This window comes from Calidris pugnax, unplaced genomic scaffold, assembly GCF_001431845.1.
Source record: "Calidris pugnax isolate Ruff unplaced genomic scaffold, ASM143184v1 scaffold38, whole genome shotgun sequence".
NCBI lineage: Eukaryota > Metazoa > Chordata > Aves > Charadriiformes > Scolopacidae > Calidris > Calidris pugnax.
The window spans coordinates 20,397,674-20,408,968 of record NW_015090995.1 but is presented as its reverse complement, the minus strand read 5'-3'; the positions used below and the strand labels follow the sequence as shown (position 1 = coordinate 20,408,968).

Sequence of the window (11,295 nt, the reverse complement as noted above, 5' to 3'; positions counted from 1 at the left end):
CAAGTTGTTACTGTTGTACAACAAACTCCCTGTCTGTGAGCTTAGCCTATCTGTCTCACACAGAAAACAGGAATGTCAGGAGTCTGCCCCACCACCACAGCTGCCAACCGTCCCCTGCTCCTCTGTAACCCAGACCCTCTCACATCCCTGCTCTCCCCTCGTGGCAAGGGTCAAAGGAAGCTGGGGGATGTCTGTGCAGCTACTTGGTGTGTGAGCTGTCTTCTGCACCCTCCGGGGCCTCTTGAGGGGACGAAGTCTTGCTGTCCTCCTGGAAGAAGGACATGGAAGGAGGAGAAGATGGTGCTTTAAGCCCAGTTTTGCTATTTCTGCATCTCTGAACAAGTTGTTACTCTTGTACAACAAACTCCCTGTATGTGAGCTCAGGTCTCCCCGGAGCCTTCTCTTCTCCAGGCTGAACAACCCCAGCTCTCTCAGCCTGTCCTCACAGCAGAGGGGCTCCAGCCCTCTGAGCATCAATGATCATGGAATAATGGTTGTGCTCTGCTAATGAGTCACTGATGGGAAGCAGTGGTGTCTTGGAGAGGGAGTGAATGTTTGAGCCTCCTGGGGATGGTTTGTAACCTGGGCATGTGCTGGGCTGGGCACAAAACTTTTCCCAGGCTCTCACCACCCTCACAGCAAAGGGTTTGTGGGCTGGGCACAAAACTTTGCTAAGGACAACTAAGGCCATCACACTACACACAAGGCTACCATGGTCCCGGAGCATTCTGCATCTCTCTGCCATTCAGGATTCAAGACACTCTGGGCCAGACAGAGATCCACAGTGCACACAGGATGGCTTGATTTCCTAACGCAGTGGTGTTTATGGCTTTTTATTAGCATTCATGCACTGCAGTAAAACTCACCCTGGTGTTAAGCATTCATGGTGCCAGAGAAATGAGTAATATTCAGGAACAAGTAACTTTGTGGCTTCATGAGGACCTCTGTGTCTTTGCACTTCTAAATGCTGGCATAATAAATCCTGAAGTGTTTTTTTGCTCACAGTGGATGTGATTAATACAGCTGTTAGCTGGTGTGTCCTCTGTAGGAAATAGTTGGCAACCCCTGGGTGGATAAGCACCAGAGGCCTGAAAAACCCCATGATTTTCTCTGTGTTTGAGAAACTGAGAGATAAAATAATTTTTATTTTTTTTTTCCTCTTCAAATCCATACTCAGACATGACATAAAGATAGTCACTTTTGCAATAGGCATTTTGGAGAGTGCCTGTTAAAATGAAAATGTTCCACGCAGGCAGAGCCCCTGTGGAGTTTGGTGTCATCCAAGTGGGCGTCGTGGCAGCACAGCCCGTGGATGTCCAGGTGTATAGTGCCTTTATTCCACTCAGCTCTTCTGCAAAGCAAGAAAAGGGCCCGTGGGGATGCTCAGTGGTGCTGAGCCCCATAAACTTCATGCTATAAATGCCCCTTTCCTCTTCCTCACACCCGTCTTCCCCAAGGAAACCCTGAGCAGGACACACTTACCAGTTTCCAGCATAATCACATTCCCTGATTTCTCCTTGTTTGCAGGTCTCATTTGCAGCTGGAAGCTCAAACCACCATTTATTTTCTATGTGGGTTCCTAATCTGGAAACAGATCTAATTTGCTTTACCAAATTATAAGCAAATTAAGCTAAACACATTATGGTATGTCCGGATGCGTTGTGGAGATTTCATGAAAGAGGAAAAACAACTTTCGTCATTGCTGCAAGTTTCTCCTTTCCTCCATATCAATAACTTTGTCTTCTCAAAAAATATAAAATGTCTTTATAAATGGTAGAGTTTTTCCTTGGGGCCAGGAGATGGGTAACTGGAGCTGCATCTATCTCATGTATTTTGTCCTCTCAGCCCTTAAAGAATATTCTTGCCAACATCCTGAGGTACATTCCCTTGCAGTTCTTGCCCTTGCTCTTAGACACACTTTGATTAGCTCCAATATTGCATTTGATAGTATTACTAAGTTCTGAAAATTTTCCTTTCGGCAACTGCTTCTTCTCTTTCTAATAGATTTTTTTTTTTCCCCCTAGCTGTAAGTCAGCTTTAGAGCCTTGTAGGTCTAAGGAGAGTAAATACCCCACCGCTCCAAACGAAACGAGTAGTTTGCATTTGCATTTCCATTTCCTGACTCATCGGGGAGAATTTTGTGCAAAACGCAGGAGAAACGTCAAAGTGATAAAATAACATCGGTTTTGGTTCATTCTCTGGTTAGAACAGCTGATGTTATGGGAAACATTCAGCACTGTTCAGACTTCTTGGAGACTGAGTTCAAAGAGGGCAAATACTTTACAGGTACCGCAACGTTTTAATGACAATTTTACTCACTGACAAATACTACATCACCTGAGGGTTTTGATATTATTTCTTAGTTTACTGATTTAAACCTGGAATACATTTATTTGCCAGGAGAGCTTGCAGCCCGGATGTGAGGTGGGTTCCCCATCTGCATTTATAGCCACAAACGTTGGCTTCGGTTTCCTTCTGCCAAACCACATTTATTCTGGGAGAGAGGAAACGTGGCTCCTCTTCAAAAAGCCTGTTTAACAGAACTGATTTGCAAGCTTATTTTTTAGCTGAGAACAATTAAGAAGTCTAGCAGCTTAACTGGCTGCGATAATTAGCAGTCAATGAGCCTATCTTTGGGGAAATACAGCATGCTGTCTGTCCTATTTTGGTCCTACCACAGTAAGAACTGGGAAAATAAGGTAAATCCCTGCAGCTTTCCCCAGGGGTTCCTTGTGGTGGGGAGCCTGGGGCAGGGCTGGGTGCCAGCGGCCAGAGGGGTGATCTCTGCCCGCCCGGCTCCGAAGGTGTGTCCTTTTGGCAAACACCAGCCATAAATTTAATCGCTGAGCCTATCTTTGGGGAAATACAGCATGCTGTCTGTCCTATTTTGGTCCTACCACAGTAAGAACTGGGGAAAAAAGGTAAATCCCTGCAGCTTTCCCCAGAGGTTCCTTGTGGTGGGGAGCCTGGGGCAGGGCTGGGTGCCAGCGGCCAGAGGGGTGATCTCTGCCCGCCCGGCTCCGAAGGTGTGTCCTTTTGGCAAACACCAGCCATAAATTTAACTAGTCACGATGACGCAAGCAAAAAAAAAACTGTTGGCGGCCAGGGTGGAAGGGCAGGAAAGGGTAGTTTTATGTTAATAGCTCTTAGAAACAGCCCTCTGGGACCCGGCGGGTTCCCAGCGTGGTCCAGGTGGGTGGGGAGGGATGCTGGGGATGCTGCTGGGGCGCAGCCCTGGGCTGTGGCGGCGGGGGGCTCGGCAGGTCCTGCTCCCCACCAGATTCATCAGTGGCAAAGCCAAGAAGGATCAGGAGGCAGCTTCACAGACGGCTATTCCAGGTGGGTAAAGGGCTGGACGCTGGTTTTGTGCCGCAGGATGGAGGGAGAGGGTATTTGCAGGAATGGGCAAGAAAACAACCCCTCTTCTTGGCTGTGGCTGTTACTGCAGCACCACATCTCCTGGGGTCACAGATGGTCCCGAGACATGGGGCAGACCGAGGGGTCTGACTAATGCAGAGCACAGGGATGAAGGTTTTTATGTGTTAAATAGTCTTCCTCCTCTGGCAGGCAGTACAAACTGACACCTCATGTCAGGGAACCCGGTAATTACAAATAAATAAAGAAAAGTTCCTCCTCCTGCCCAGGTGCCTGGGGGAGGACCAGGGCACTTCTCACACCACATCTCCTGGGGTCACAGATGGTCCCGAGACATGGGGCAGACCGAGGGGTCTGACTAATGCAGAGCACAGGGATGAAGGTTTTTATGTGTTAAATAGTCTTCCTCCTCTGGCAGGCAGTACAAACTGACACCTCATGTCAGGGAACCCGGTAATTACAAATAAATAAAGAAAAGTTCCTCCTCCTGCCCAGGTGCCTGGGGGAGGACCAGGGCACTTCTCTGAATGTGCAGGGCTGTGCAGGGGGCAGACCCACACTCCTGGCCCCCCCGATGCTCCCTGAGAGATGTCCCCCACCACTGTGGGGGCTCGTGGGCATGGGCTGCTCCCACACACCCAGCTCCCTGGCACGGAGGTGGTTCCTCTTTTTAACCAGTCGCCCCCTCCTTGGCCAGGATTGGTGAGGCTGGGCTGCCCACACTCCTGTGGGGCTCCAAGCGTGGGGTTTTGCCCATGTCTCCCCTGGGATGGAGCCTGTTCTTTTAGTGACCCATCTTACTGCTTGCTGCATGTCTGATCCAGACGCTTGCTGGTATTTCAGATTTAGCTCTCCCGGTCTCACTGGCACTCTGTGAGAGAAATAGGAGAAGCATGAGATTACATTTAACCGGAGGGTCTGGGTGCCAGGAGTTACACCTGGGATTTTTCAGCTATTCACAAGTCCTGGCACGTGTGAGCAGTCCCGGGGCCTGGGCACTGAATGGGATTTCACCATCTCAAACCAGGCAGGAGGAGATGCTCCCTGTGCCCTGTTCTGTAGGTTCTGTAGCAGCAGTGATTTCCTTGCAGCCAAGCACCACTGATCCAGCCACAGCAAGGGAGCACGGGACACTGAGACTGGTGGAATCTTCATATCCATCCCTTCCTCGTGCCCTGGTCACCCGAACACCAGTCCCACATTTGCAAGCCCAGGGCATTTTGTGTGTGTGAGCAGTCCCTGCTACCTGGTGGTGACCTCTCCTACTGGTGTTCAATCCCAAAGCCAGGGTTTGAGCTAGCGATTGCTACCTATTTTTGCAGGGTCTCCCTGCCACTGCCTTCCTCATGGCCTTGGGCTTGTTTCCATCAAGAGGAGCCAGAGTCCCTTTCTGATGGTGCTCAGGGTGACAGCACGCTAACGGCATTGCCGTGCTGGTCCAGCGGGGTGTACTGTATCATCGTTAGAGTGCAAGGATGACTGCCAGCCTCCCACCCTCTGTACTTTAATGTACCTCATCTCTCCGTGAGTGCTTGTAAGAGATGCTGTGGAGGAGTTATTAGTGCTGCTGGCAGTTTGCTTCACTCACTATTTTGGCCTTTTAAGAGCAAGGTGCCGGCAGGGTGAGAGCATGCTGCGGGCTTGGGTGACCAACCCTACATCCTTTAATCAGGAAGGCTAAAAGAGATTTTCAATTTAAAACCCACCTAAACTAAAGGGGAGAAACGTTAAGCAGAATGAAATAAGCTGCAAATGTAACAAAGCATCTCACACCAGTTGCTGAGTCCTTTTGACATTAGAAAGTGCTTTTGGCTCCCACAGAATAGAAAAGTGCCATCCTGAACTCTCAATCTTTTTCCCTCTGTAATGACATCTTTTTTCCTCTTCCCATCTGTAAGCCTAGCTCTTTGTTTTCTTTTATAAAATCTCTTACAGGTTACAAAGCATTCAAAAATGACAGAAGGCCTACAAATTTTGATAAAAAAGTGTTAGTGTGGGCAGGACGCTTTAAAAAGGAGGAGGACATTCCGAAGTATATATCGTAAGTAGACTTGTTTTCTTCTGCCGTTAAAGTCTTTTTGCCTGAGTGATGCTTTTGCACGTAAATGTACGGATTAAAACCCTAGTTTGCATTACTCAGAAGTGTGCTCACATGGTGAGGATTAGTATTCCTCTGTGCTGACGGGGCTTGCTGCTACTGGTGTCCAAAAATAATCCAAATTTTTGGGAGCGTGAACTTTTTGTCATGTCCTGTGAAGTAAGTTGGATGAGCTTGTTTTGTATATCATAAGTTTCAGACTAAGCTGAACAGCCTTTTGCAGGACAAGTGGCTTTGTAACTAGGAAGTCACCATGGTAAAATACCATCTGCTTTGGGTTTTTGCAATCTAGGTTTTATTGATTAGCAATTAATAATCATAGAATCATGGAATGGTTAGCGTTGGAAGGGACCTTAAAGATCATCCAGTTCCAACCCCCCTGCCCTGGACAGGGACACCTCCCACCAGACCAGGTTGCTCCAAGCCCCATCCAGCCTGGCCTTGAACCCCTCCAGGGCTGGGGCAGCCACAGCTTCTCTGGGCAACCTGGGCCAGGCTCTCACCACCCTCACACCAAAGAAGTTCTTTCTGGTATCTCATCTCAATCTCCCCTCTTCCAATTTAAAACCGTTCCCCCTTGTCCTGTCATAATGCTGCATACATTTTAAAAGGAAGTCGGAGCTATACACAGCCTTGGCAGCAGACATCTCCAACGAGTTCCTCACATCTGGCCTATGGTTTCACCGCCTTGTGGAGGTATCTTGTTAAAGGAATGTCAGTGTTGGAGACCTAAAGCTGCCTGACTTGTGACATCCTGGGGGCTCCTCCAGCTGGCCTTCCCCTTGGAGGTGTCAGCAAATCGGATCTCATGGCTGACTCATTGCCACGCTGCCATCTCTTGCCAGAGTAAATGGTTGGATAAATACCATGAGTCACCCATGGAAGGTGGGGGAGGTTTCCCGACAGGGGCTGTGGCTGCTCAGCTCCTTGGGACAACTCTGTGTGGACAGTGTGATTGTCCCCTCCAGAGCCACTCACCCCATCACCACTTGCTGTGCCTCTTCCCTCTGTGAAACCTCTCCATTGCTTTTAGCCAAAATGCCGTGTATATGGTTTTATTCCACTGAGGGTGGCATGGCATGGCCCCCTGTCTCCTGGTGCTGTGCAACACCCTGTGCCCTGCCCTGCAGTACCCAAAGGTGGGCCCCTCATAATTCTCTTATCACAATGGAAAGGCTTTCCCGTCTTTGTCACTGTTCAGGTTTTCACTCTCCCATGCAATAAAAGAAGGCAGGAGAATAGGATTTGTGATTCCTGTTGTTACTGACAGCTGTTGGGAGTAGCAATACCCCACCTGTGTGGGAGGGGGGTTAAATCTTTCCCCCATAGGCTAATTTTTTGAGTCCTCCTCTAGGCACTTGCAGAAAGAGAAGGCTGAAATGCTCTGTACATTAATAGGCTTTCTGAATTCTTTCTGAAAGACTCGGGGGTTCATTACCCAGGTCCCTGTGATCTCATTTCACACACAGAATGGAAACTCTGCTCTGTCCTCTACAGGTCTGAGGTCCTCGACGCAGCAAGGAACAGCGTCAGGATAAAGGTTTGCTACATCATGATTGCACTGACCTTGCTGGGCTGTTTGGCCATGGTAATCACAGGCAAAGAAGTGAGTATTGCTTCTGGGTGAAGGGAACTTACTCACTTAACCTATGGTCTATGTATACTTTCTTTGTAAGTAAGCACCCAAGTGACAGATATGTTTGAGAATAAGTCCATATAAGTTATATTTGCACAGGATCAGTCTCACCCATTCTCCTGAGGAGACAGCAACATGAGGAAGCACAACTCGGTGGTTGATGTGTTCCTTCTGACCCACTTTGCCATAAACCCGTGCAGTACAATGCTCTGTATCATGGTATCTCGGCAAGAGGCTGGTCCAAAGGTTGGAGAGGAGCTCAGACAATGTCAATGGTGCCTGGTCGTGCCCTGCATCCATGGGCCATGAGGCTTCTGCTCTCCTGCCTGCCTATCCTCCGTACCACCATGGCCACCAAGAGCTGTGACACTCTCTTCTTCCCACCCAACTGGTGGGGAAGGAGGGTCTCCAGCTTGACTTGCATATCCCAGTGCGCCTCTAAACAATTTGCACTGCTAATCAGAGCTGCAAATGCTGAAAATTTGGTAAAACAAGGAAATACATTAACTTTTCTCACTGCAGAATATCAAAGAGGACAATAGGGTGTCAAGACAAGTGGTGTAAATGTGGGGAAGGACATACCACATTAGTGGCAGGAAACACATACATGCAATGATTTTCACCATTTCTTTTCAAGGCTGCTAAAAAGGATCAAACATTGCTGAGGATGAACACAGAAAAGAAGGCCAAATGGAAGGCTGAGGTGGAGGCAGCTCTTGAGAAACCACAATGATTTGCAACAGATTTCTTTTAACAGCAGGAGATACGCGATTTGCACACATGGCATATGTACCTGTCTTCATTTCACTATTTGGAGCTTTTTCACTGAAACTCTCAGGGCAAGGATTTCACTGCTTAAAAACTGCCACATACAAACTGGGAAACTCCTATGGAAACTCCAGGAGCTGCTTCCTGTGACCTCTGCTCGTTGACACTGGGTTCTGCTGAAATAAAGGAATCTCTTCTAAATGGGAAAGTGTGGGACGGACAGATGCAGGACTCCTCGGCTCAGGATCAGCTTTTCATGGTGCTGCTGATGCTCAGGGTGGCTGTGGGGCTGTCTCCTCACAGCCAGGAAGGACATGGCCCTACATCAGAGAACACCCCATTCCACCCAATGCCTGTAGGGCAAACAGCCTCGGCCAAAGGGACCTAGAGCAGGGGGAAAAGGACTCTGAAACATGTTTTGCAAGCACAAAGAGGTCAATTATCTCCACCTCTGAACTTGCTGCCATCAGTGCCCTCTTCTTTCCCTCATAGGGTCTCATGGCCAGGGAAGAGGGGACATGAGCATGAAGAGGGGCTGGGATGATGGAGGAGTGTGAGCAGACCCTGATGACTGATTTAGGCCAACAGGGGCTTTAGGACAGAGGACATGGCAGTATGTGGAGTGGTAGCATGGCTATGTGGAGTGGTTTGGTTGCTGTGGGGCAGCCCCAGGAACTCACGCCCAGCACTGGGATCCTGGCCTGGAGGCACCTCTCGTCCTGCTGCACCTCACTGGTTTTTCATCTTTTGCTTCCAGTAATCATCAGGAAAGTTCTCTAGTACTTTCTTAGTTTTGATTTTAGCCAGGAGTAATTGTTAATACATTGTTTGCTAAAACTGCATTCTTTTTAATCATCATAGTTCATTAATTCATAATAAAACAGCTGTCCAATTATATCTAAAAAACCCACCACATCTCTTCACAGCTTCGTTTAACGTGTCACCAAACTCTCTGGGATGGTGTTTAACAGATGGGAGACATCCTAACGATCAACTAAAAGTTTCGTTTTCATAAAGTGATGGAACTTAAGCACAGGCCCCAGTTCATGCTTGTGGGTGCTGGTGGTGTGAGCCCCTGTGCATCATTCCTAACCCCTCAAGATGGTAAGACAGGCTGGTGGAGCCGGGTGTGCTGCATGGGATGCCAAGGGACACGGAGTGACAAAACCCAGCCATCTTACCTTGGCTGCCACAGGAGCTTGCAGATGCTGCAGTGTCCCTGTCGTGGGTGGAGTGATTAACTTCACTCCTAAGAGTGAAGTAGTGAAGTATTTATTAAGGTGAAACAGTGATTTAACAAAATCAGTAGTAAGTGCGATAAAACCAGTAGTAAATGCGATAGTGTTTTACGAGATTCCATGTCAAGGCACACTCTATTATTGACTGCCCAGAGGACAGGGTCAGACAAGCTGTCAGGGAGACCCTCCCGTTGAGTCACAAGGTTCAGAAAGGACCCCCTGGCTTTCTGAACTCCTTCTCAGAGAGGAGTCTGGGTGCGGCTGGATCCAATCCTGGTCCCAGACTTGGTCAACGGTTTATGTCTAAAGGATTATATATGTGCAATCAACCCTCTATATTACTTAGCTAAGATTTCAAAGTTTAGCAGGCTATTAGTCACTCTCTGAGAATCTGTTGTGGCAAGGAATCTCTCAACCTCGGGGAGTAGAACCTTAAGCGAGTGTCCTCACAAAAGGGGAGACCCTGGAGTGCAGCCACTGCCATACAGGAGAACTCATCAGGCTCTTGGGCTGTCCACTGTTTATGGAGTAAGATAATTGACCTATCGTCATACTCTCAGGGGATCAAAATTTCTAGGTCCCCACTCCAGACAGTGTTTTGGCTGTGTTGCCAGCCATCTCCCAAAGCCCAGGTGCAAGTTGTCACAACTGCTGTTGTCGTGGCCATGGTGGCCACAGCCTGAGCAGGAGTCGGGGCAGGAGGGAAAGAGGGAGAGCACAGCATCCCGAGCATCTCACCAAGGCTTGGCCTTTGCAAGTTATATTACTCGGAGCAGTTGCACATGTGCTTCAGAGGGACTGGAAGCTCCTGCCCAGGTCTTGGTGGTTTATTGTGTGAAAAATCATGTCCGTTCATTGCCGGTGTGTCACTACACAAAAAAGTTGCTGGCAAGGATGGGCTGGGCCACTGGCAGGCAGGCAGTGGTTGTTAGGCTCTAGGACTCCATCACTGGTCCTGTGGTCATTGGGCAGCTTTTTCCCTCTGATGCTTCCTAGGAGCTCTTTTCTCCACGTTGCACACCCTTTAAAGGGTGAGGACTGTGTGTGTTGGGGGGGCTGTGACATCTGTCACAGCTCGGTGCTTGCAGTCCTTGTTTCCAACCCACAGCCCCGTGCAGAACAGCTTACCAAAAGTGACATCTGTTCCCTGTAGTATTCCTCACGAAGGGCGTCTCAGGGAAGTGAAAATAATGGTCTAGGACAAGCACAGAGCGAACAAGTCTCTGCTGAGAAGGCACTTTTGCCTTCACAGGTAATATGAGCTATTTCATTTTACATGACCTCACTTTCCTGGTTAGTGCGATAAACTTCAAGAATTACCTCAAAGTTAGTGCTCATTTGGGGATAAACTAAAACAGGTCTGTTCAGTCTCTTAGATTTTTTATTTTTTGTTAATTCTTCAATGGCTTTTGTGTGTTCTTTTTAAGAAGGCACAGGTAACACTTATAGAAACCCATTTTGATGCTTGTAAATAAATCCACATCCATGTTCTCATCTTCCCTGACTTACAAGAGAAAAGAGATGACCGTGTCACTACACTCCCTCACAAAGAGTCCCTCCCCATCTCTCCTGTAGGCCCCCTTTAGGGACTTGAAGGGGCCCTAAGGTCTCCACAGAGCCTTCTCTTCTCCAGGCTGAACCCCCCCCAACTCTCTCAGCCTGTCCTCACAGCAGAGGGGCTCCAGCCCTCACAGCATCTCCGTGGCCCCCTCTGGATGTGTTCCAACAGGTCCATGTCCTTCCTGTGTTGAGGACTCCAGAGCTGGACACAGAGCTCCAGGTGGGGTCTCACTAGAGTGGAGCAGAGAGGCAGAATCCCCCCTATTGCCCACGCTGCTGGGGATGCAGCTCAGGATGCAGGGGGCTTTCTAAGCTGCCAGAGCACAACACCAGGTCATGCTGTGCTTCTTGTCCAGCAACACCCCCAAGTCCTTCTCCTCTGGCCCAGGTTGCCCAGAGAAGCTGTGGCTGCCCCATCCCTGGAGGGGTTCAAGGCCAGGCTGGATGGGGCTTGGAGCAACCTGGGCTGGTGGGAGGTGTCCCTGCCCAGGGCAGGGAGGTGGAACAAGATGATCTTTTAGGTCCCTTCCAACCTCAACCGTTCCACAATTCTATGATGATACCCATATATAAAGAACAAATAAATCAATTGTGACATGTTATGCTCTCTGGTCTGCACT

At 48.9% G+C, this 11,295-nt stretch overlaps 1 protein-coding gene across 1 annotated transcript; it reads left to right on the top strand.

Moving 5' to 3' along the window:
• The first annotated feature begins 3,108 nt into the window (after positions 1–3,108).
• Positions 3,109–8,907, top strand: LOC106895455 (protein FAM162B-like). Its single transcript, XM_014954890.1, has 4 exons — positions 3,109–3,339; positions 5,311–5,416; positions 6,971–7,079; positions 7,747–8,907. The coding sequence occupies exons 1-4, from the start codon at positions 3,207–3,209 to the stop codon at positions 7,840–7,842; spliced, it is 444 nt and encodes a 147-aa protein (XP_014810376.1). The 5' UTR covers positions 3,109–3,206; the 3' UTR covers positions 7,843–8,907.
• Positions 8,908–11,295: the final 2,388 nt, after the last annotated feature.

Coding starts and splice junctions, on each gene's coding strand:
- LOC106895455 (XM_014954890.1), top strand. CDS start 3,207: ATGCTGGGGATGCTGCTGGGGCGCAGCCCTGGGCTGTGGCGGCGGGGG. Junction 3,340..5,310: donor TTCACAGACGGCTATTCCAG/GTGGGTAAAGGG, acceptor AATCTCTTACAG/GTTACAAAGCATTCAAAAAT. Junction 7,080..7,746: donor TGGTAATCACAGGCAAAGAA/GTGAGTATTGCT, acceptor TTTCTTTTCAAG/GCTGCTAAAAAGGATCAAAC.